The 26,819-nt window shown below is 36.1% G+C and overlaps 2 protein-coding genes and 1 long non-coding RNA gene across 6 annotated transcripts in view; 2 read left to right on the top strand and 1 right to left on the bottom strand.

Annotated features, from left to right (window-relative positions):
* Positions 1–3,261: 3,261 nt before the first annotated feature.
* On the bottom strand, positions 3,262–17,212 carry LOC107739215 (60 kDa lysophospholipase-like). Of its 4 annotated transcripts, XM_016551237.1 has the most exons (18): positions 16,949–17,212; positions 13,975–14,104; positions 12,064–12,175; positions 11,576–11,701; positions 11,187–11,270; positions 10,866–10,992; positions 8,819–8,931; positions 8,529–8,714; positions 8,339–8,452; positions 7,756–7,875; positions 6,655–6,750; positions 6,212–6,375; positions 5,843–5,929; positions 5,415–5,514; positions 5,221–5,286; positions 4,727–4,750; positions 4,311–4,337; positions 3,262–3,957 (listed from the first exon to the last, which is right to left on the bottom strand). In XM_016551237.1, exons 1-18 carry the CDS (start codon positions 17,196–17,198, stop codon positions 3,916–3,918), a joined length of 1,968 nt encoding a protein of 655 aa, XP_016406723.1. In that variant the 5' UTR covers positions 17,199–17,212; the 3' UTR covers positions 3,262–3,915. The 4 variants fall into 4 exon arrangements, with proteins under 4 accessions (XP_016406723.1, XP_016406724.1, XP_016406725.1 ...); XM_016551238.1 differs by lacking the exon at positions 4,727–4,750; XM_016551239.1 differs by lacking the exon at positions 4,311–4,337.
* A 1,165-nt stretch (positions 17,213–18,377) lies between these two features.
* LOC107739217 (ADP-ribosylation factor 6) lies at positions 18,378–20,880 on the top strand. The gene is made up of 2 exons (XM_016551241.1): positions 18,378–18,489; positions 18,682–20,880. Exon 2 carries the CDS (start codon positions 19,329–19,331, stop codon positions 19,854–19,856), a length of 528 nt encoding a protein of 175 aa, XP_016406727.1. The 5' UTR covers positions 18,378–18,489; positions 18,682–19,328; the 3' UTR covers positions 19,857–20,880.
* Positions 20,881–24,330: 3,450 nt separating this feature from the next.
* LOC107739224 (uncharacterized) overlaps positions 24,331–26,819 on the top strand; it is a 15,642-nt gene continuing 13,153 nt past the window's right edge. Inside the window, exon 1 of the long non-coding RNA XR_001639976.1 lies at positions 24,331–24,341. This is a non-coding gene — a long non-coding RNA (uncharacterized LOC107739224). The remainder of the gene's footprint in view (positions 24,342–26,819) is intronic.

Genomic DNA, 26,819 nt, shown 5'->3' on the forward strand with positions numbered 1-26,819 from the left:
TTCCTTTTGACATATTACAATTAAAATGTTAATAGTAATGGATGGATGGATATTAAATCTTTCTTTTTTAATCTAAAAGAACAGATACATATTCATAAAATCATAAAATCACTAAAGTATCTGCTGAATGCACTTATATTTCCACAATCATTTTCTTATGAGGTATTTCATATGAACAAATACTCTTTAATGAACATATTGTTTATAGACTGAGAGATGGGTGGACCTAAGGTTTTCTCTAAAAAAGGAAAGGGAGTCAGGGGGATTTTAATCCATTTTAGGGGGCCGTCTGCCTGAGCAGCGGGACGTCCCCTCAAGTGAAAGGCAAAGTGCAGATGATTACACTTTTTAGCGAGCAGGAGGTGGGATGAGCAAATGTGAAGACGCAGAATTCAGACTGGATGTGCACCATGTTAGCGGGGGTTATTGAGAAGTGCACTGGGGATGTTCCTCGTTTAACCACAGATAGTGGCCAGATTTGCACGACCTCCATGTCCTAATTAAAAATGGGTGGCTTATCCTAAAAGCGCATAAATATTCATGCGGCCCCAAAGTGCCGTTACATTGGGCCACCCTTGTTAGGTGAACAGATGAGCTAATAGAGCCATGCGGCTGCTTATAGTTTGTTGAAAAGATTGCTTTAATCTCTCCATTTTTAAAAAGAAATCCCTCCCAAGCCTCATGACATCCTCCCAGTGAATAAAGACATGGAGGAGGGTGCAGCCCGGGCCTTGTTCAATGGATCAATAGAACAGCAGGGGCCAAAGCAGCCCAACACACGCACACACACACACACACACACACAAGAGGCCCAACTGTTCAAAGCAGTATCCCCTCAGATGAGCCCAAACATATGCTTGTGATCATTTAAATGAAAGGGTGCCATAAGAAAACAAACAATGTGCTTAAATGACAAAATATCATTTACCAAACAATGTTGCTATGGGTATGAATGAGACAGAGAGGGAGACGGCAAATTATGTTGTTTTTGCTTGACAGTGTGTTGTTTGACACGTCATTCACAAAATAAATCATCTTTGATTGTTAGTCATTTGATCAGTGGTCTTTCTTTAGCACTTTAGTCAGTCATCTGTGGCCATTCTTCAAAACTCTAATCCTAATATAACATTAATATAACATAACTTGTTACAATTGTTAAATAGTAATGCATTAGGTATCATTTTTACATCAGTTATTAATCTATTGATGCCAGTCTATAAAAATACCGTACATTGATAATTCATTACGTTAATGTTAATTTCTACTACTTACATGCTAAATAATACAGTAAAAACAGAAATATTGTAAAAAAAAAATAAATAATAATAATAATTAATATAACTGTTTTCCATTTTAATATATTTTGAAATGTAATTTATTCCTGTAATTGCAAATCTGAAAAGCATAATTGTCTTAAATGTCACATGATCCATTAGAAATCATTCTAATGCTGATTTTGTGCTCAAGTAACATTTCTTCATCAATATCGAAAACAGTTGTGATGCTCAATAATTTTGTGGAAAATGGTGATACATTTTTTTATGTATTTATTTTTTTACTTGGATTCTATGATAAATAGAAGGGTCAAAAGAACAGCATTTATTTCATAAATACATTTTACTACCACTATGATATTTTTTTTCAATAAATAAATAAATAAAATAAAATAAAAAAATCTGACTGCCCTTAATAGTTTGAACCAGTACTATCGGAGGAACGCTTTGAAAAGTTGAAGAAACAGCACCCTCCTTGGGCTACAGGGGAGAAATATCTCTAATAATTTCTGACTGTTTGTTTAACCATTAAAGGCAGAGTAAGTGATTTCTGGTAGCCAATGTTGATATTTGAAATCACCAAAACAAACACGCCCCTACCCCAAAAGGGTCTTGCCCCTATTTTGATAGCTCCGCCCCACATATACGTACGCAACCCAGGCAACGATTAGTTCTGTGAAACAAAGCAAAACCAATGTTACACCATGTCTACGGTGGCCCAATACGAGCCTATTAAATCTCCATGGTGATGAAGTCAACAAAAGCACATCTCTTCTCTTCTACATGCTTCCATTTCTTGAGCCGAGCAGAATGTGTGTCTATGTAAAATCATTCTTACGTAATCTGTTGTAATATCATATCTTATACGCAGTGTTGGGGAAAATTACTTTTAAAAGTAATGCATTACAATATATGGTTATTCCATGAAAAAGTAACCAGGTTCTATTTATGACGTGCTGACACACATTTCAAATGGTTTTCAACGGTCGTTTGATCGTGTCCAGTGTAGGCAGACTTTAGCTGTTGTAGACACGGTGTTACTCACCTATTGAGAAGAAACAAAGCAACCTCGGCGTCCGATCGCAGGCCTCCGCTCCTTGAGTTCTCTCCATCGCTGGAAAGCTGATCCGATATTTACAAAGGTCCTACTTCTTGCCTTATCGTTCCGCAGACGTTTTCCTCTTTTGTTTTTTATCCGCCATCTCTATCTTTCTGTCGCTCGCTCGGCTAATGTCCGTCCCATGCACTGAACGCGCTCTCCTCCACATCACGAGTAGACACGCCCCTTATTGCTGATCGGCTACAAGTTTGTTTTGCGATTAGGCCCGAATCAGTTTTCTAAAGTGTTTTTGAAAAATCACATACCCTGCCTTTAAGGTTGAACTTCTGTGCAACTACAATTAACGAACAGAATTAAAAAAAAATAATGACTTCAGTTTTCAAACAGACTTTCTGCACACTTCCCTGTCTGCTGTTGGTCAGGCCAAAAGATAAAATACTGAACGAGCCTTTTCAGGACAATCAGCCTTTGAATCATTTTCCTATATGTTTACAAAGCAAGTCAGTATCAGAAAAAATAAATAAAAGCAGTGTAAAGCAATGAATAAAATTATATAATAAATACAAATATATACTTAGTAGTTCTTAACTGACTCTCTCTTTATAAGTATGTCATAATGTGAAATATAATTTATGTATTTTTGGACACTTTAGTCATTTTTTCTTTGCACATGAAAAAAGTACTTTACATTTTTGCAACAAAACATTTATTGCCTTTTAATGTCACAATGACAGGCATGTGTTGATTTGCATGTTTCAACAGCATAAACATATGCTTTCATATTTCTATTGCTACAACAATTAAAAACGTAACAATAAAACAATTTGATTGAAACCTTTTCTGAGGTGAACTAAAATTCAACCATGAATACGTATGAATACGAAACACTGAATTACAGAAATAAACAAAAATAAACTTTTTATGCCAACAAAAATAAAGAACAAGAAAACACTGATGTTCCACTACATTTTGGATTATAAACACATTGTTTTTGACAGTTACTCAGGAGGGCAACTGGTTGTTTTAGTTTAACATGTATAACTTTTGAACCATCAAACTTTTTTTTGGTTTGCTTCTCTGTAGATTACATTATGTATCCTTCCTCCTCACTGCGGTTTCAATTGTATTTGCTTTTTTAAAATACATTCAGGTTTAGGTGACAGCACTGAGGTGAAACTGAATCTGATACATGTGAACACATTAAGAACACTGAATGAAGACAACAGCCATTAGTCCTGACAGCTTCACATATCTAAATTCATTCTGAATCTAAACGATAAATATATCATATTCAAATAAGGACGTATCATATTGTTTGAGGTCAGCATTTACAGTACCTTGTACTGTAATATAGTCTGAATAATGTGCTTGTACATAAATAGTGTGTATGATTGTTCATCACCACGATACATTCATAACGGATTGCTTACTGTTTTAGAGGGACGGGCTTAAAAGCTATGGCTTGTGCTTTTTATGTTTTAAGAGGATGTTGGTCCAAGTAAGGAAAATCTGCAATAGGTCAGGTAAAAACTGGATGGATGATAATGGCAAAAAAAAGTGACAGCTAGCAGGACGGCCTCCTCAGGATCTTGGACAAGCGGTAAACTCGATATACTCGCCATTCTAGAGAACAGACAGAGAATAATGTAATATAAGCACACTTTCACACTTTAAATGCGAAAAAAAAAAAAAAGATCAATGTGCAAAATGCAGATTGCAGTCACAGTATTTATCAGTTTAACAACTTTCTTTTTAAGAACACATTAAAGCAGTTCTCAACACTATTTTCTGTTCCGTCCAGACCAACATCTCCATCTGTGAAATATTAATGCATCAATGCACAATCAAGTTACGTTTTTGCTAATTTATGAACATAAAAATGGTCGAACACTGTCCAATCACAGCACAGCACAGCTCAGTGTAAACTATGACTGCACATGTGTGCTGAATGCTATCCAGCTCAACACACAATTTACCTCCTCCTCATCCTCCTCAAATACTGGCTGCAAGAAAAAGACGAGGGATTTTTTGTTAACTTAGCTGTTGATTTTTGGTAACTTCACTTACACACCAATCATGCCACAAAGACTTGAGCACATGCACTTACAAGTCTTCATCACAGCGATGGATGTTTTACAATACAGGACCATTTACTCACTAAAGGTAATGAAAGATGCCTTTCAAGCTATTAATTTCTGTATGCCAAAACCTGTATTGTTTTTCTGTGAGAGATCAACTCACAACCCTTCCAATGAGACAAGCACTTCCACATCATTCTGAAGCATGCACATTTTTTAAACAGTATATACTGAGTGTGTGTATATACGATTTTTTTCCACATGAAATGAAATGATAGATGTATTTTTATTTTACTCTGATGAACTGTTTTTACCTCATTTCCCTCATCTGTCTGATGCTGAAAAGTTAAGAGTATTAGTAAACAGATCAATTATAAAAAAGAAAGCTTAGTTATTCTGAAACCCCTTAATGTTTATGTTGAGAATACTTAATATGTAATATGTATTAGTCTACCTGATAAATATAATATATTTATCTGATAAATACTTAAAATGTATCAGTCTGTGGAAAGGTAGGCATATTCAGTGTATTTCAGTTGTGCATAACTAACTTTAGTAATGCACATGCTATATAAACAAATTAATATTTCAAACAGCATATTCCTTATGCATGCAGCTTTGATGGAATACATGCGATTCCGAAAATTCATGTCATACCACAGAACCATTTCAAATAAACCACTCAATTCCAAAAATTCAAATGGTTTTGAAATTGTGGTCTAAGCATCAAGTAAAAGATAATATCATAATATAATATCCTTATAACTGAAAATATATATGCGTTAGTTAGTTACTTTAGGTTCCATACCTTTGTTTGGTACAGAGTAGCCTGCTTTAAGAACTCAACGACCTCCTCACATCCAGTGGCTCTTGCCTGAAGAGAACAGCCAATGCAACACAACATCAAAATGTTCATTCATACGGCTATATGAATGAAACATCACTGAAGGTATTAATTGTTTGGTTACAATGATTTATTTATTCAAATCCCTATAAACTCACCACTTCAATGGGCGTCTGTCCATCATAACTGCACATGGTCATATCAACCCCAGCTAACTGCCAAATCTCCAATGCTTCTAAGTTGCCACTCGCCGCAAGACTGTAAGACACACAGTAGAAGCTCTAAATGGGCAATCATCAACACAGGAGATGACCAGTTCTGTTATGTGTTCAATACACTGAACTGTTCATCATTTTTAAATTATATAAAAAATAAAAAATAAAGATTTTGTTGAACTGTATATTAATTTACCATTTGGAAAACCACTCTAAGTGTAAGAATAGTAATAAAATAAATTATTAATAATAATAATAATAATAATAATAATAATAATAATAAACATTTGTGCTATCTATCAAATTTCTGTGCCCACAAGTTTATAACAGCAATAAGAAAAAGAAGGACTGAGAAGAAATGTAAATGAGACCTGCACAACTCTGTTCCAGCATCCTCCATTTCCTCCCGGGAAAAATGAGCTCCAGTCTTCCTCAGCAGTTTCACAACCTCCTTATGCCTACAGACATAGAAAGGTTTCATATACAGTCACTTACATCTTAATTGACTTTACCTTGGAGTTCATCATTTGTGTTTGAAGGAAGAAAGTAATTCATACTGTTTTGGAATGGGAGGTAAGTAAATGCTATCCTAAATATGAATAATGATAAGTTGTTATCGTGACAGGCTTAGTCACAACCCATCAGTTAAAAACCACCAGTCTAGCTCGTCTTAAAGACTGACTTATGGAAATTACTTCTGCTGGTCTCAAAAAGCATTTGGACACTAAAATCAGTCTTACCTGAAGCGAACAGCATTGCGAAGAGGTGTATCACCAAAGCGATCCCTGGCATAGACGGTGGCCCCTTTACCCAGCAGATACTCCACCACTTTCAGATGGCCCTCACACGCGGCGATGTGGAGGGGAGTGCGGCCATCATAATCTGCCATGCTCAAGTCAGTACCCTATATAGAAGACATTAGTCATGTTCTGTATCGTGTTTTACTGGACTACATTTGGTAGTGCAAACCTTGTTTGAATGCTCCTACATCACTTTTAATATATTCAGATTGGAACAAACTGCAGGGCTGACTAGAACCTGCATAACCCATAAAAGCACCATGGTTTACCGTATCTGCAGAAGCATATTAGGTATTTCAAATTTTGAAAATAAACCAATATTTTCTAAATAATAACTGCAAATGAAGTATAATGTCTAAATGCTGAGGAAGATTTGATCTTACCATTTCCCGTATGGCATCTAAAGCCTCAATGTCTCCGATCTTAGAAGCAACACACACCAGAGTGGGCGTTAGTGCATCTCGTATGGCTTCAAGCTCCTGTGGACATCAATATTATCCATTAATATTATAGTTAATCACAACCTCTGCTTCTTATTATGATTGTACCATGTAGAGCTATACAAACTCTTAGGGCGGGAATTCACCATGAATAAATCATGAATTATCTGCAAACACTCTCCATTGTTTTACCACCCTAATTACTAAAATTAATTATGCTAACGTGGTTACAGTGCACATATGCGCAAATCATCATTGTTTACACTAAAATACAGTGTATCAAACCGACACAGCTGTTTGTGTATAATAGGGCTGTGCAATAAATGTTATTTTAACAATGTGTGAGTCGACATTGAGTATGTCACTCACTTTCCAAAAAACAAACAAACACAACTTGCAGTTAGAATGCAGTTAGAATGGCAACAGAAAAGGTTCCAAATAAATACAGCAGTGAAAGATTCAGCGTTTGTTCAATGAAGCATTAGAGTGAACGATTCGATTACATGTTTATAAAAGACGGAATTGCATTTTTTCTGAATGAATCAGCCTTATGAACCTTCTGACAATTTAGTTGCATATTTTGAAACCGAATTTGATTTTTATTAATAATTTCATATTTCAATGTTCAAAATGTTATTTTTAAACTCCAAAGTATCTTATTATAGTAACTGAATTTCTTGAATAAATAAAAGAATTTGACATATGAATGAATGTAAGATCATGCATACATCTAGATACGAAAACAATTCAAAGTTAGTTAAAAGTTAAGTACAAAGTTAAAAATGTCCCTGGAAATCAATTTAAATGTAAAAGTTCATTTAGGTCACTGCTGCTTATAACTGCACAGAATATAAAGAATATTTCTGAATATTTTTAGGAATCGGATGTCCACGACCAGTTACCAGCACAAATTATTAAGCTCAAATTATTATCAACAAAATCCCCCCCAAAATATCAGGATTTTGTCAATATCACACACCCCTACACCTGAGTGTTTGAAATGCAAAGCACTGTTAGAAAATGGGAAACTGCAGGTTACATTACCTCTTTACAGCTAATGCTGAGGGTCTTGGCAATGACCTGAACAAATCGACTGTCACTGAGAGAAAGCTTTGCTCCGCCCAGGTCAGCTATCATCTCACCACGCAGATTGCGACTCAGCATCTTATATAAAAAAAAAAAGAACAGTTTTCATTTTAAAGTTTAAGTACAAATGTCTTGCAGGTCTTCAAAAGAAAACCTTATTAAGATGTTGGGAGAATCTAATTAGTATTAGTATAATTATTATTAACAACAAAACTGCTTATTAATATTTAAAAAAATATATCATGTGGTATAACCAACATGCAAAAACAACAACAACAAAAAAATCTCCTAAAATATCAGGATCTAAAAATATTGGCCTTTTTATGATAAGGCTAAATTAGTTCAATCTGTCAAGTGGTGTGACTCTCCCATTAATTAATTAATTAATTATATTTGTTTACTTTTTTTATTTACTTGGTTACACTGCATGACAACTTTTAAACATTTCTTTAAAAACGTATGAATTACATTTTTACAACGGTTTTTCCCCTCGTATGTCAAATGTGGTTTCGGTTTAATTTTAATAGACATTTTTGCATACCTTTTTCTTCTCTTCTATACTGAGGTTTTGTTTTGCCAGCACATAAGAGAGTTTTGAAAGAGCAGCTTCCGGCGTCATATCACACCCAGCGACCAAACCGGCATCACTCAGAGCCTGAGAGGGAATATTAAAGGATTACACACTCCTGGAATACACCCACATGAGGCCTTTCTCAAGCAAACACCCATACCTGGCCAGTGGCGTATGAGGTTGTGACCGAGCCCCTGAGGCACTGGGTGCAGTTGATTATGATGACTCCTCTCTGGGTCGCTTTACGGATCTCATCCAGCAGGTCAGCACGGTTGTCAGGAGCGTTACCGCTGCCGTAGGTCTCCAGTACGATCCCGTCCATAGGAGGCTGCAAGAAGGCCCTCACCTGATGAGAGAGTATATATGACAATAAACACGTACTTGCGCTGAATGAAGAGATTTGTCGATAATATGTGGCAAATAAAGGCAGACATTACCACACGGCCTTACTGTATCAGCAGTGATTCCTGGGAAGAGTCGCAGGAGACCCACATTACGGTTCATTTGTGTGTTGACAGTGAATTTGTAGGTTGTATTGGCTCGCCACACAGTATCCCAGTTAACTAAAGAGAAAAAAAACAAAGCATAATACTTAAAACGACAGGTCTGAATAAAACTAATAACACAACATCATCAATAATAAGGGAGCTGGCATGATAATTCCAGCAGCGTCTGGCAATATGACATGATATACACAATTAAACATGTCTTTATGTTTTTCTTAAAAAAAAAGGTGTGTATAGTTATTGCATGTGCAGTTTTTATATTATATTTCTGCAGTTGCTATTTATGCAGTATAATACTAATTGTAAGAACATGGAATATTTGTACTTTCTAATTAATTCTTCACACCACAAGATTATTAAACTGAAAAAGTAAGAAATTAAGAAAGATGACTTAAAACATACATTTTCCCTTAGATATTCACATACATTTAATTAATACATTTGTCAGCTATCCAATGGTGATGTTTTTGCAGTTTTAAACCATATTTACATTTAGACTCAACATTTGTTACTCCTCATGTTTGTCATTTTAATTTTATGCATCATTAACAAGTTGAACAGAGATGCAAACCATGCAAATAAGCTTTCATGCTTCTAAAATAAAAAAATAAAAAAAATTCTGAAATCATATGTTAACTTTCTGAAGAAAGCAACAGAAAAATTTAAGTGATTATACAATACAGCACAGTCACATAGACCACTTTTAAAGGGATAGTTCATCCAAAAATGAAAATTCTGTCATTAATTACTCACCCTCATGTCGTTCCAAACCCATAAGACCTTCGTTCATCTTCGGAACACAAATTAAGATATTTTTGATGAATTCCGAGAGCTCTCTGACCCTCCTATAGACAGCAAGGATCCTTACACGATCAAGGCTCAGAAACGTAGCAAGGAGATCGATCAAATAACCCATGTGACATCAGTGGTTCCACCATAATTTAACGAAGCTACGAGAATACTTTTTGTGCGCAAAAACAAAAATAACGACTTTATTCAACAATTCGTCTCCTCCGCGTCACCCTATAGCGCCATTTTGGAGAGTATCACATACATAAAGAACGTATGCAACGTATGTAGGCAAATATGTTGTTTACATTCAGACTAAAGTGTAAACAATGTAAACAGCGTATCTGCGTATGGTGCTGCTGACACAGAACATCAAATGTTGTTTACGTATGCGATACTCTCCAAAATGGCGCTATAGGGTGACGCGGAGGAGACGAATCATTGAATAAAGTCGTTATTTTTGTTTTCTTGGCGCACAAAAAGTATTCTCGTAGCTTCGTAAAATTACTGTTGAACCACTGATGTCACATGGATTATTTTACCGATCTCCTTGCTACGTTTCTGAACCTTGATCGTGTAAGGATCCTTGCTGTCTATGGGAGGGTCAGAGAGCTCTCGGAATTCATCAAAAATATCTTAATTTGTGTTCCGAAGATGAACAGAGGTCTTACAGGTTTGGAATGACATGAGGGTGAGTAACTAATGACAGAATTTTCATTTTTGGGTGAACTATCCCTTTAAGATACTTTAATGGTGTTACTTTTGTCCTTTTTGAATCTTGAAAGCCTCATTATAATTGCATAGTAAAGAGAAAAAAGTGTGTAAAAAGAATTGAAAAAAAGCAGATAAAGGGAGCAAAATAATATACCAAATTTTCATAGCTGAGGGTAAACTAATCTTTTAATTTAATAGACTCAAATGGGACTAATGCCGGGTTCAGACTACACGATATTTTTGTCGGTCACGATAGTCACTGTCTCAGATTACACGATTTTGACTCCTAAAATCTTGTCGTGGCGTGGACAAGAAACATGTCAGACTACACGTTGCTTCCTGACCATTCATCGCGTGCCGTCTTTAACAACGCGCGTGATGTCATCGAGAATGCGGAACTAGCGACTGACTTCCGTGGCAAAATCGGGCTAAAATCGTGTAGTCTGAACCGGGCATAAGACTGTGTATGTTGGCAGAACTGTTATCACTTTTAATGTCGACTTCTGCATTGGCTAATGGCGGCAGATTCGGTGAGGTAAATGCGTTAAAACTTCCAGCATCCACTTTGGTGACACGGTTGCCCCTGTACAGCTTATGATGAAAATAGAGGCAAACCTGTGAAGAAAGCAAGCAATTCACTCAAACGGCTTTAAAATAATTTCTTTACAAGAATTATCATTAGCTATATATTGTTCAAGTTAACATGCTCCAAAATAAGCATCTTAAAAAAACACAAATATGTGACGGTATCTTGTCTTTGTATCCAAATGTAATATGTGCATTTCTTACAGAAAACCAATAAAACTCACCTCTGGGATGACAAACTGTCCTGCTATCAACAGTGCCCCCAAGAGGTTGTCCCTCCCATCATTCCTCATCTCATAGATGGGCACCTGCCATATACAAGATGGTTGTGAAGCTATTGGTGAAGTCAGCATTATTCAGTTTTTCATGGCCACAAGTTTAAATGTGAAATTGAGTAAAATGTTAAATGTTAAATTTATTTAGGCATAATAACTATAAGTATGCTGGTGCACTGAAAACTATTTAATGGAAACATCTGAGACATAACTAAAATGCACATGTAGTTCTATAAGTAGTCAAAGACTATTCTTTAAAATCCTTCATTTGTGTTCCATGAAAGAAAGAAAGAAAGTCATATAGGTTTGGAAAAACAAGGGTGAGTAAAACGTGTTACCTGTGAGCCAGTGAGGATGACAGGCTTTCCCAGGTTCTCACACATGAAGGATAAGGCAGAGGCGGTGTAAGCCATTGTGTCTGTGCCGTGCAGGACGACAAAACCATCATATTGCTCATAGTGTTTCTGTCAACATGAGAGAAAAAAAGTTAAAAAAAATACCAACTGACAATCTGTTTATCAGTTCACAGAACTATATTCAAGAAATTAGAAGATTGCCAACAATTACAAATTGAAAAAAGTTCCCCCTTTGTAAAAAAAAAAAAATTATAATAAAATGCCAGCATCAAAAAACTAATCATGATCAGCTCTGTTTACAAGTCATTACATTCAGTCTTGTCCAACTCAGGGCTGTGGAAAAAAAATAAAAAAATATGCGCACCAATGGGAGTGACCCGATCAAAGCTCAATAGTTGTATAATACAAACAAAGACGCAAAGTTTCACACAATAAATTTTAAAACATAAAGATGGTTAAAAAGGGAGCACCTCAATGTCTTTTCCAATAGTGGCCCAGTCATCTGTGGTCATATTGCAGGAGTCGAGGAGGGGAGAATACTCTAAAATTGAATATACAATCCTCTTGTTCTGTTTGGACAGTCTGGAGTGGAAAAAAAGACGAAAAATTATTTAAAAAGCATCAAAATTGTAATGTTTATTGTGAAAGACACCCAAACACTGACAACAAGCTCTTAAAGTAAAGCAAAACTTATTTTTTTAAACCAGCAAAGGCCATTATAGGCAAACATGGGTTAGTTTAGCTAGCAAAAAAAGTTGATTATTTACTGATAGCGAGAGTTTGACTGATTTCAGGGGCGTCTCCTGTAGTTAAAGCAAAAACCATTTGTGCGTCAATGGATGAGTAAATGTTATGAAGCAGCAGACTTCAGACTTTGCTCATCGCTCTAGGGGCGGCTCATGGTCTTACTGTAATGAAGAGGGGAGCACTGGGCGATTTTCCACATTTAGGAACCGAGAGTGAGCAGATTAGCATGACCTGTCTTCATTAACAATGGGGAGCTTATCCTAAAACCACATACATATGTTCATGTGGCTGTTAAATTGGGCCACCCTTGTTAGGTGCACTGATGAGCTAGAAGAGTAATAGATCTAATACTAATAGAGATTTGTAGAAGTAACTGGATATTGGGTTTGGCATACAAATTTTGCATTGGCGCATCTCTAACATACTCGCATGTGCACAACCCAACCATAACATATAGCCAGTACAGCATATATTATGTTTGCAAATCAAAAGCAACAAGCAAAAATCACACACCTTTAATGTGCAGAATACAAAACTAAGGCACCAAACATAAAACTGACTTGACTGCTCCTTTCTATTATCGAGACATTATTAGATATCTTTAATCAACCCAAATGTAAAATATAGGCTGGTATATATACAGCATTTCAAATTTAATCTGCTTATATATAATATAAGGTTGTAATATGAAGCTACACATATAATCTGTGGAACAACATTTATTGTGGAAAGTGTATTGTAATTCTTAGAAATAAAAACCATGCTATATTACAATTGTTAAAAGACCAGTTATTTCAAATAAAACATGAAAAAATGTGTTATATTTTATGTTACAATGTTAGCACTGTAACCTTTTGTTATGTTCCACTTGGTGTGAATAATTTCAAAGTGTTGACTTAATAAATGAATATTTATTGCAATAAATTAATATTCATTTAAAACACATTTATTATATTATAATGACTCTGCAAGTCTGCATTACAGTATAATAAATATATGTAATTATAGAATTATTTATTTTAGACTTTTAGTCATCAGACATGGTGTGAACAGGCTTTAAATAATGCCACAGTAAATTACACCAGTGAATGCATGAGATGAAGTTGTCAAGAAGAAACATATATTTCATCTGCCATTCTCATAGCTTAAACTTTATTGTATAGCCATAACCACTGAGCTAACTAGCAAATTTATAACACAAATCATGCAAACATGTACAAGTACATATACATCCCACAAGGGCAAACATTATGCTACCAGTACTACAGCACCCATGAATTAGAGGATCAGCTGAATGAGTGGACTTCCTGTTAAAATAACACAAATTTGTATGGTCTATAATATTATCAGATGTGTACAAAATAAAAGAAACAGCATCCTACAAGACAGAATTTTTTTTTTTTTAAGAATGTTTTTAATATGTATTTTTAACCTTTTTTAATTAGATAGGGCAAGTAAATAATGACAACTTTAATTCTGGGAGAAGTATTGCTATTCTGGTGCAATAATAACAGAAACCAACCATCAAACCTGTATCTTGTACACAAATAGTTAAATACTGGATCTATGAATAGGACAACACCTCCACAAACTTCTAACCTGATCACGTATTTTTGTGCAGTGTGGGAACTTACGGCAGCACCAGCGTGTTCTCCGGAGGCTTGTAGTATTCATACAGTCTGGTCTGTTGTGCGTACTGCTCATCATGCAGAATGGGGAGTTTGCGTAGAGTTTCAACGAGAGCATTAGGTTCTGGAGACAGAACTGCAAATACAGAAGAAAAGCCAGTAAAAATATTATCAACAAAGGCACATCTGATAACAAATGCACCATATACAAAGTCATACATGTCATGTTTGCAACCCTCAGGTTCTTTTGAATAGAATTTAGCAACGAGGCCAAAAAGATACCATCCTGAATATTTGATACCGTGTATATTGTACTGTATCATTTTGCACATTTTGATATCCCCTATTATTGGGCAGTATAAAAAAACATTCTTGTATCACAGTATTAATAATTTTATACCATGTTAAGTTAATCAAAATAGTTATTTATGCTAGAATTTTTTTTTTTTTTTTTTAAGTGGTTTATTATAATATTTGTGGCCCTGGACCAAATAGCCACTCTTAAGTCACCCGGTTTATTTGTAGCAATAGCCAAAAATACATTGTATGGGTCACAATTATCAATTTTTCTTTTATGCCAAAAATAATTAGGATATTAAGTAAAGATCATGCTCCATGAAGATATTTTGTAAATTTCCAACCGTAAATATATCAAAACTGAATTTTTGATTTGTAATACGCATTGCTAAGGACTTAATTTGGACAACTTTAAAAGCGATTTTCTCAATATTTAGATTTTTTTTTTGCACCCTCAGATTCCAGATTTTCAAATAGTTGTATCTCAGTCAAATATTTAGCTTTCAAATGATGTATAAATCTCAATTTCAAAAAATTGACCCTAATGACTGGTTTTGTGGTCCAGGGTCACATTTGGTAATGCATATTAATTGGATAATGAAATGAAATGGAACACTAAAAATCTCATGATAAAATCCTTTCTGGTTTCCAGGGAAGTAAAAGCAAAATTGCATCATGCAGACCCATAACAGCAGGTGTAAGGCAAAAAAAAAAAAAATTATATATATATATATATATACAGGAGTCTGTTTCACATAACTTGAGTCTTGGAAGAAAATGTGCCCAGGTTTCCACTGAGGAAAGAAAAAAAAAAACAGGACTTTTAAACAGAACCTATGTTCAGTCCACATACTGTATGATGGTTGATTTTCACAGATCCTGTGTTTATGTAATGGAAGATAAAACAGTTTTGGGTGGAAAAAGTCAGTGTTTATTGTATTATGTAATGCGGATTCTGTCCTTGAACTTTGATAAACAATTTAGCAGAGCTGAATGTTTTTGTGCTTGACCTTGCAAATTCTTTAAAAGGCGCTATCATTTTTTTTTTTTTTTATCAGCGTTTGTTTTAGATAAGCTTCTTTTTATATAAATAAAAACCAAGTTTGTTACCCTATTCAAGCAGTATTGTGCAGGAAATGGTACTAAAGCCCAACGTCGGGAAAGATGAACTACTGTTTACAGAAGGCAAATATTTGGACATTCTTTATTAGGAATTACTAATAAAGTCATAAAACATGATCAGCATCCTTTTCAGACCAATTCAGTTTGAATACTGTAAACAAAACCACTCTTGAAGGACTCTTCCCATTCCTATTTATTACTTTATATAATCAAGTCACCAGTGCATTATACAGACTTTCAGCTGTGCAATTCATTACCATCTGGATATTTATGGAGATGTGTTCCTGCTTCTAATGTACAAGATGAACTACTGTTTACAGAAGGCAAATATTTGGACATTCTTTATTAGGAATTACTAATAAAGTCATAAAACATGATCAGCATCCTTTTCAGACCAATTCAGTTTGAATACTGTAAACAAAACCACTCTTGAAGGACTCTTCCCATTCCTATTTATTACTTTATATAATCAAGTCACCAGTGCATTATACAGACTTTCAGCTGTGCAATTCATTACCATCTGGATATTTATGGAGATGTGTTCCTGCTTCTAATGTACAGCCATTAATGTACAGCTACAATTTGGGTTTATTACAATTAAAAACTTGCAACCTCTTTGCTCTCAAAACAAAAATGTTAACACTGGACTGGACAAGTCATACTTGAAATTCATGAAATTATATTATTTGATAATTGTTAAAAATTACTAGATTGACACTGTATAACAGGTTAATGACAATTCATGCTTTAGCACCCAATGTAAAACTGAATTTTTTTACATCTTACTGTACTGTTATTTTAGTTTTTATTTAGTTTTGAAATAATCTAACACAGACTATCAAAGATTACTTATGCAAACAGAAAAAAATAATTATTTGTGCATGACCGTTATTGTAAGATAAATAGCCTAAATGTACTTTTTCACAAAATAATGTGTAAATAAATAAATAATATATAAAAATTTTACACTAATAACAGTGGCATATGAGAAGTTTATACCATAGAAAAAAATATATAAAATATGTCTTTTTCGAAGCTGCTGTATAAAAAACACAAGGTGGCTGAATTTGTATGCTGAAGCTTATAGGCGTTCATTATTTTAACTCAATTTAATTAGTTTTTTAGCACCCCCTCTGAACTGTTGAGAGTTTGGTGTCGCACATTTTGCTAAGCATTCTTTTCCTTTTCTCCGATACACTGAAAATAAGAGGAGTGTGTCCATCTCACAAATGTAGAATCCGTCTCTGCAGTCATCTCAACCATCTAATTCCAGCAACAGAAGATAAACTATTTTACCCGCGGGATTTTTTCTCTGGTGCTGTTTTGCGGTGTTGGTAAATTCACCACTTAATTTAGAGTTAAAATATGTTGTTGTAACTTGCGTTACTGACATTGTAACGAGTAATAATATTACCCAAATTTGATTAGTAATGCGTTATATTACTGCGTTACAGCAAAACGTAATATACTACTGTAATAGTATTACTTTTGTAATGCGTTACTCCCAACACTATGTGAACCTCTTGCAGTCAGGTGTGTGAGCGATGCTGATGCAGTTTACCGTTATTATGATACGTCATTCCAATGGTTCCGCCGGTGTTTATGACCAGGACCCGCGCCTCGACATTTGGGCTGATATCAGGTGACTCTGAACTGCTGGAGTACCTCCTGCGAGTCTGTCCCGCGGCGCTCCGGCTCTTCTGCGACTGAAACCCTTCTGGCTGACTTAACCTGCTGCGGGAAAGCGCTCGACCCAGCGAGGTCATGCTTGCTGAAGACGGAGCCGCCGTAGTGTGCTTCCATTCCGCCATATCTGACTAGCTTAGCTTTCCCAAAACCGAGCGACGCAGTTTCTTAAAGAGACAGCGCCTTGATTTTAAACACTGATAAAGGTACAGATGCTGGAAACGTACAAATCAACTTATTGTGACACTTGTGACACTTGAGATAAAAAAAGTGTCGTTATTTGCTCAATTAATTGTAAATAATTCATAATAAATAATACTAATAATAACAATAATTAATAATAACTCTTATTTTCTATAACTTAGGCTTGCCAGGCCATCCATTGTAGCTGTAGTTCATTCATGAATTACCAATTTAATTCTTGTAGCTTCCTTGGCCTTGACCATATACATATAAAGATAACATTTACTCTCTTATTTGTTGTAGCCATAAATGTGTGCTGCTGTTGCATTTCCAACCATTTTCTGTGTTTTTTCCACACTGTTCATTAGATGGATTGATAGATGTGACTTATTATGCTGATTACATTGTATACTGTTACATTGTTACACCAGTAGGTGGTGACAAGTGACTGTCTTCACAAGTCAGTTATGGGTCTTAGTAGGTAGACACCTATTAATTTATTTATTTTCTGGAAATCAATGGTAAACAAAATGGTTTGGTTACCAATATAGAATATCTTCTGTTGTGTTCCACAAAATAAATAAAATCATACAGTTTTGTAACAACATGGGGGGTTAGGAAACAGTCAAATTAAGTCACCTTTATTTATACAGTGCTTTATACAATACAGATTGTGCCAAAGCAGCTTTACAGTGTCAACAGAAAAAAATAGTTTGACATTAATGCAAGAGGACAATAACATAGTCATTTTCTTGCTAAAGTCAGTTCATTGATGATTCAGTGATGTCAAATAATGACAGAATTTTCACTTTTGGGTGAACTATCCGGTTATCAAGCCTTTCATGAGCATTGTCAACGTTTTTTATCTCAATTCATAACAACCATGTTATAATTTATTGGTTGGGATTTTTTTTTTAATTCGCTTTATAGATTTGTCCTGTGTTATTGCTGATTGTACAGTAACAACTAATACTGTCGATATGGCTAACTGCCCCGTGTTCTATGTCTCAGACTGTGTAATATATTGAATGTGTGTGTGTGTGTTTTAAATGTATGTTTTAAAAGTAAAGTCGAACAGTTAATGACGTTTGCCAAGACCTGTATTATGAAAATCGGGCTGCAACGGCCATTTCCGCTGGTTCGCGTTGACGTAGTCAGTTTCACACTGAACTCGGCTGGTTTTAGGAGTGAACGCCGGGGTTGAGACTGCTAGAGAATGGTGGGCCTCCGCAGGTAACTAAAAATGCATTTAGTCGCTCTAAAATGAATGAAAATAACTTGTTAATGGTTATATTTTACATAACCTGTCGAAAATATGTGTAAAAAGTGTGTGGTGGCGATTTTCTGTGGGTTGTTCGGCCGGCTAAGCTAGCAGGCTAAGTTGCTGTTTTTTGGCACTCCCTCTGAGCATCTCTTGTCTCTCAGGGGCACGTGAGACACACTTCGAATTCGGGACGGTTGAAATCGACGCGGCTCCGCTTCAGACGGACCAGATGACAGACCCACTGACCGGCCAAATGAACGCTTTTCCGTCGAGGCTCTGAACGACTTCAGCTGCTATCCGGTTACATTTTGGGGGAAGGACGTGAAAGAGCCCCCGAGACTGACATTCACACGCCAAGAGGAAGTCTTGAAATACCGCAGGCTCTTAAAGAGGCCTCGCAGCATTTACCAGACACACAGGAAAAGCACCGAAAAATCGCTGCATTTGTGGCCTTTCTGTGGATTATTATCCAGGGTGGCGTTTTTCAAACAGGTACCACCCTACAACCGAAGCAAAAGCCCTGAAAATCGAGCTTTGACCTTTTCACTTCTACTGAAAGTTTTCAGTAACCTTACCGCCGTTTAATCAGCAACCAAGTGACCAGTATTGGCTGGAACTACATTTTATTCACTGTGACTTTGTGCCCTGTTTCCTGGTAACATTATACACTTGTTCTGTTTACTTCCAAATTTGACATTCCCAAGAGGAAATCTTAAAGAACAAGTGCTTGTATCTCAACTTTCAAACCTTTACCATATCAACCTTTTTCTTTTTGGAGGGAAGTAACCATTTATGAAAAGTATACAAGATGGGGAAGATGCTGTCAAAGATATTTGGTAACAAAGAGATGAGAATATTGATGCTCGGACTGGATGCCGCCGGAAAAACCACCATCCTTTATAAGTTGAAACTCGGCCAGTCTGTGACCACCATCCCAACCGTTGGTTTCAACGTGGAGACGGTCACCTACAAAAACGTCAAGTTCAACGTGTGGGACGTGGGCGGACAAGATAAGATCCGTCCCCTCTGGCGACACTACTACACGGGCACGCAAGGGTTAATTTTTGTGGTGGATTGTGCTGATAGAGATCGCATTGACGAAGCCAGGCAAGAACTCCACCGTATCATCAACGACCGCGAGATGCGGGACGCCATCATTTTGATTTTCGCCAACAAGCAAGACCTGCCGGACGCCATGAAGCCACACGAGATCCAGGAGAAGCTGGGACTGACGCGCATCCGGGATAGGAATTGGTATGTGCAGCCGTCGTGCGCAACCACTGGTGACGGACTGTACGAAGGCTTAACTTGGTTAACATCTAACTACAAGTCTTAATGACACTGGCACTGACTGTTTAGGACAAATAAACTCAATATGGGGAAAAATCACACTCTCCACCCAATATTTGTGCTGTTTTGATTTAGAGTTAACATTTATTTTTGGTTCGTTTTCAAACGGCCCTCTTTGAAACAACGTAATGGGTTTGGCTTGCTTTTAGTTTCCTGTATACTGTGACATACCCGTGTCACACACCATGGACTATTGCTTAACATGATAAAGGATTCCTGAATGAAAATTCTCTTTTTTTTTTTTTTTCTTTGATTGTAGGTTTTCTATATTTGTTTTCTCTCCTTCAGCTTCTTTCTTTGAGATATCAGAGTCAAAAAAAAATGGAGTTTGTCTCCAGCAAACGGTCCAATAGTGTGTTAAAGGCATTTTATACCAAGATGTATCAAAACTGTCCAGGCATGTAGCAAAGCACAGTTTTGCTGAGGAGGTTGTAGCATACTAATTGTAGGTAGCTATGTGGTGTAACAGGTTTAAAACTGTGCCATTATGATATCACTGACATCCAATGATAATCAACATGGAAATGAGTCCATGGAACATTTTATGCAAAAGTCTAATCGCGGAAGGCGGACTTACCACAGACATAACTTATATTCATACAGCATAGTCGAACCGAGTGATGTCTTTGTTCTCGAAAGCTTGAAAAACCACAAAGTTTTTTTTTTTTTTTTTTTCTGCATTGCAGTGTAGCCCAAAATAAGTTCAACGTTAAAGAGACTTCATTTTTAAACATCGAGGGATGCCTTTTGTAACCCTTTTACCATTTAGGCTAATTGCATTGACCAGATTGTCTTTGACTTACACTCATGTGTCTCTAAAATGTGGGATTGTTACATTCTTGCATTTCAAGTGTAGTGCTTGCGGTAGAGTGGACTGAGTTTGTCATTTTGGAGAGAAATGTTTCATTCTATTCATTTCCTCTCTTTGCTTTAATCATTTTGAGAAACATGTACAGAAACAGCTATGTAATTGTAACTTCAAATTAAACTTAGTCATTTTAACGCTCTTAGTTCATTCTTGTTCTGACTAATTCATGCTGTCTTTGATGCCTATCGATGCACTGGAGTTTCCACCGTCACTTACCGAGCCAAACCAAAGTCAGATGGAAAATTAATTTAGCGCTGCTTTAAAATTCCTCCATTTCTTTTTAGTTTTGTTCTAGGTAGCACGCATGGAAAATATTGTCCTATTTGCACAATATTTTCCAAACCTGGGACTCCAAGCACTTTGGAATCCGTAGTAGATAAGATTCTAAAGAATGTGTGTTGGGTTTAATGTTTGACCTCTTCATGTGTTCGCACACAGGACTGCAGACACCTTTCTAACATATGTGAACTGGCACATTTTCAGTGAGTGATTTAATTTCTGAAAGCCTAGAGAGCAACGTCACAGTGCAGTAACTCTTAGATCCTCCTTTAACGTCTTATCACAAATATTTGTTATATGAACATTTTAGTTTAATCCCCCAAAATAAGCTGTGTCAGGATTGTGCTGTTTTGCAGGCTGACCCCACCCCCCAGCAAATCCCACTGTAAAAACAGGATGTCTCCCACTTGCTCTCTAAAGGCCGCACAGCTGCGAAACTTGCACACAGAGAAGAGTAATGGGCGGCCGGCGCTGGTCGGCACAAATGCCGCTCTTGCTGACACAGCTGTTAATAACAAGTGCTGTGATCACTTGTTGCTTTGCGCGCCATCTTGAATGATTGTTAAACTGCTAGGCTGTTTCTTCTGCCTCACATGCCAGTATTCAGATCAGTCGTGGCCACATCAGCCGCTCACATTGCCGGAAATTAGCTTGACTGCTGACATATTGACGGTTGTTTTTGGGGTTTTTTCTCCATTTTTTTAACAGAAGTTTTGGTGCACTTCCTTTTAATGTGAGAAATACTGTACTGGTAAAGGAGTGGTTACAGATTTTCAGACTGTAATCAGTTCCGAGGGATCAAGCAGCTCCTGCCAACTTGTTGAGACCTGCTGTTAAACCATAATAGAGACTTTTGCATGTCATATTTACAAGGTCAGAACTGTTTGATTTACAAAGCAGGTGATTGTCACACACACCGTGTATTATGGCTGCTTCTTATCTTTCTTATTTGGTATGTAGTTTGCCGCATATGAATTTATGAATAACTCTGTAGGTCACAAGTGTGAATGATCTCATTTATTCCCTCTTTAGATACATTTATCATTTCTTTAAACATGCTTCTGAAAGAAGTCTCGTTCTCACAAAGGGTTTAATTGATCAAAATACTGTAAAAACTGGTTACCATTATTTTAAAATTTAATTTATTCCTGTGATCGCAAAGCTGAATTTTCAGCAGCCATTACCCCAGTTATGCAGCTTTATGGAAAATGTGATACACACTTTTTTTTCCCCATAGAAAGCATTTATTTAAAGAGATTTTGATAAATTACATGTGTCCCTGCTGAAAACTATATATATTCTGTAACAACGGTTTCCCCTCTGTTTTCATATCAGCAGTTTTTCATCACAATCTGTGTGTGTGTGTGTGTGTGTGTGTGTGTGTTTGCCTGCTCATGAACTTTTAGTGCAGAGCTAGTTTCATTGTGATTTCTAAAAGGGAAGTGGTCAGTGATGTCAGGCCTGGCTGTATTGTAGGAGTTTGGGTGGTGCTCGTGGCTCTGCTGATGGTGGTGTTCAGCTAATGACACGCATGCTATTAATAGTCTCCTCTTGTATGTGTAAGGCAACACAAAATGCCAGAGGCGGACAAAGTACTCAACTCCATTACTTGAGTGAAAGTACAGATACTGCTGGTCAAACATTACTCCATTACAAGTAAAAGTTATGCCCACCTCAGAACACTTGTGCAGCCCATGTGACCTTGATTATTCTTTTAAAGAGACTTATTTCACTTTAAGTATGGACTCAGACACACTTTATATTCCTATGCACTGCTTGTACCTTTAAAAATGAAACAAATTCTGAGCTATAACAATTGAGTGCAAAAAAAAAAAACCGTCCTTGTGCAGTCTAGGTGTCATATTGTTCACCCACCCTCATGTCCTTCCAGACCTGTGTGACTTTCTTCTGTGGGACATAGTCATATTCTCAAAATATCTTATCACTATTGCTCATTCTGGCATAATTAAATGAGAGGGTAAGTGCCTAATAACTTAGAAGAGATATATACAGGTGCATCTCAATAAATTAGAATGTCGTGGAAAAGTTCATTTATTTCAGTAATTCAACTCAAATTGTGAAACTCGTGTATTAAATAAATTCAATGCACACAGACTGAAGTAGTTTAAGTCTTTGGTTCTTTTAATTGTGATGATTTTGGCTCACATTTAACAAAAACCCACCAATTCACTATGTTGTAGATTATATTTTTTTGCAACTTTTTTCCAGATGTGGTTCTCACATTCAGTCTGGCATCAGTGTGATTTAAGTAATTCGGTCAAAATTTGGTTATGGGACTATAGTGTTGATTCATTGTTATTTTAGAATGAAATTATCATGTCAGGTAAAGGCCTGTTTCAGCAGGGTGCATAAAATAAGGTTTTTATTCTGCTGGCCCAGTCAGGCCTGTAGTTCAGATTTGTAATTACTCGACCAATATATTGACTGGCCCCACCTCAAAAAAAGAAAAAAAAAGGGGGGGGTTAGAATAGGGGTGTGTTTATTGTCTAATAATACGTTAATTAGTATAGATGATGTCTGAGTTTCAAGTTTTATGACGTAGGCTATTAGACTGGAAGCAAAATGTTCCTAAAAAGCACAAGATTACGTTCTGTTTATAATTCATAATTGTGTGTCCCTCTAGATAATCTTATCAAACAATCTAACACACTAACCTCTCAGTTAGTATGAGTAAATATGATTGTTTGTACAGCTTGACTGTAGGCTGCTGCATGATAGTTTCTGTAGGACAGGTTTGGTGACTGCAAAACTTAACATAATACTTAATTGGCATATATAAGTTTTATTTAATTTTTTTAACCATTGCTATGCATCTGAGTGAAACAGTTGTGCTGTTGATATTATTTTTATATAATGCTTGTATAATAAGTTATTTTTATTAAAAAATAATAATAATTTGCCAATAAAATAATGATGTATTTTTGTAGGCCAAAGTCTGCAAATGCGTTCCGATTCCATCGTGCTGACGTCAATGGGTTTTTGAATGGTTTTGTGGTTAAATGCCTGAAATAAGGTAGAAGCCAAGGAGATGCTAACTTCCAGCTTGCCCTAAAAAAAATGTATCATCACTGCAGCACTCTATTGACACTGATTACAAGGTGGAAATCTTTGCACATTAATATTTGCTAAATGTCTCCTATTGTATCGCCGTTAGATTGCATGGGAAGTTACCAAGCTTGTATGTTATGCAAAAGGATCCTGGTACTTTGTTGTATTTTTACATATTCCAAAAAAATTTATTTGAATATTTCATGAAGGCACTAAACAGGCTCTGTCATATTTTGCAGAAGACTATATATATAAGTATAATGGTGCATGTATTTATTTTGTATTGCAAATGTTGTATCTTTGTTTTGACAGCAGGAAATTAGCACAATGATGAGCATTGACGCTCTTATTAATTTAACAGAAACAGAAGTGTAACTCTCATATGTGCGCTAAGTACAGTGATGTGTTATTTGCTCTGTGCAGTGTTTACATTCTGTGTACTCTGACCCTTGTGAACCTTAGCTGCAGATGTTCTCAGATAACACTGGATGCGCAAAAGCAAATGGTGGGAGAGGTCAAAGGCCAACAAATAGGATCAATATTAGCAATGACGACACAGGGAACCGCCAATAGTACAGACTCGGCTCTCAGGAATCTAATGAGTATTTTTTGATACAGTCCCCTAAAACCCTCGAAGGCTAACTCCCTAAAACCAAGCCCAGCATGTACACAGAAAGTCTTTTACTGGTTGTTTTTTCAAAAAGCAAATCTGATCACCATTCATTCCCAAACAAGCTAGAATTGCTCTTTCATTATAGCCTCGCCTATAGGGTTGGTCACATTATGCAGCAACTTTTTTTCTTTCTTCTTCTCCTTCTCACAATTTGTTTGACTTGTGTTATGCAGCTGGATGAATGTTGGCTGCTGAAGCATTCCTATGGGAATATTTGGAATTTTGTAGCTGGATTTCCTGAGTGGAAAATAGGCAGAGGGAAAGTAGATGAATGGGAAGGTGGAATGTGAGAATTGTTGTTTCACTGTTCAGACATGATGGATGTATTACGTAACCAATGGGGTGCCTCCCATGGTGACTCATTGATAGATCTGTTACCCAGTGAGAGTTGAACGGAGTGATTCATTATTAGAGAACGGTTTCCTATGGATGCCTGTTCCCGCCACTAAATTAAAAAAAAGGGTAACTGACCTTTTATCTGACAATTCTGACTTTTTTTTCAGAATTGTAAGATATAAACCCGCAATTGCGAGAAATAAAGTCAGAACTGCAAGATATACACTATAGACTTTTTTCTCACAATTGCAAGTTTATATCTCACAATTTTAGACTTTTTCTCACAATTGCAAGTTTATATCTCCAGATTCTGACTTTTTTCTTGCAGTTGCGAGTATTTCTCACAATTTTAGGTTTTTTTTTCTTGCAATTCTGGTATTTAAACTCACAATTGCAGGAAAAAAAGTCAGAACTGTGAGTTTATATCTCGAGATTTATATCTCGAGATCTCACAATTTCTTGTTTTAAATCACGAGATACAAACTCACAATTGAGACAAAAGTCAGAACTTAAAAATAAATAAAGTTCATAATATGAGAAAAAAAGTCTAAATTGTGAGTTTATATCTCACAATTGTGAGGGAAAAAAAGTCAACTGTGAGATAAAGTCACAATTATTATTTTTTTTATTGTAGAAATGCGTTGTTGTACTGTCATGAATGTGCGTCGAAGCCTGACACGGAAGAGAAGAAATTGTTGAATAAAGTTATTTTTGTTTGTGGACAAAATTTTTCTGTTAGCTTCATAACATTATGGTTGAACCACTGATGTCACATGGACTAATTTAACGATGTCCTTACTACCTTTCTGAGCCTTGAATGTGTCAGTTACGTTGCTGTCTAAGCAGGGTCAGAAAGCTCTCCGATTTTATCAAAAATATCTTAATTTGTGTTCTGAAGATGGACGAAGGCCTTACAGGTTTGGGACGACATGAGAGTGAGTAAGTAATGGCAGAATTTTCATTTTTGTGTGAACTATCCCTTTAAGATCCCATAACCAATATCTAAAGCTGGGCTTTCATTAAAACAAACAGCTATTGCATACCTGCATAATTTTTCTACCTCTCTGTCTACAGTCTTTACAAACATGATGCTTTAATACATATGAGTCAACTCGCTGATCCAAGGTACGTCAGTTAATTCGGTTGGCGTTCCTTTCAGTTGTAACTCACTCTGGTAAAAGGGTGTAACCATGGGCACAGCGTAGACCCACCCATTCTACACAACACAAGAGAAACTCATTCAAAGGCCTGTTTGATTTTCCCGTTGCTGTGACAATAGTCTTAGGAGGCTCTTACTGTAAAGTGTGAGTATGCTGTGAGTATGTCAGATCTTTCTCTTTCATTCTGGTGAGAGGGCTGATCAGGACAAACCTGCACTGTAAAAAAAAAAATCCGTAAAATGTACGGTAAAAAAAACGGCAGCTGTGGAATTTTACCGTAAAAAATACGGTAGGATCATTTTAGGTTTTATGGCTTTAACTTAAATTTAGTGTTAAATACCGTAATTTAATTAACTGATATAATGTTAATATACCAACCTATTGAAGTACTGAAATCTGTTTTGTACCTTTTGTAATACACTGATAACCACCAAATGCAGGTGGTGATGAGAAAGTCACATGATGAACTAAAGCCCATAACAAGCAGCCTTTAAATAATAATATATATAGAAGGTGCACAATGTCATTCACACAAACACTAAACACCATCATGGTAACACACAT

The sequence above is a fragment of the Sinocyclocheilus rhinocerous genome, unplaced genomic scaffold, assembly GCF_001515625.1.
Source record: "Sinocyclocheilus rhinocerous isolate Xijiao unplaced genomic scaffold, SAMN03320098_v1.1 scaffold495, whole genome shotgun sequence".
Lineage (NCBI taxonomy): Eukaryota > Metazoa > Chordata > Actinopteri > Cypriniformes > Cyprinidae > Sinocyclocheilus > Sinocyclocheilus rhinocerous.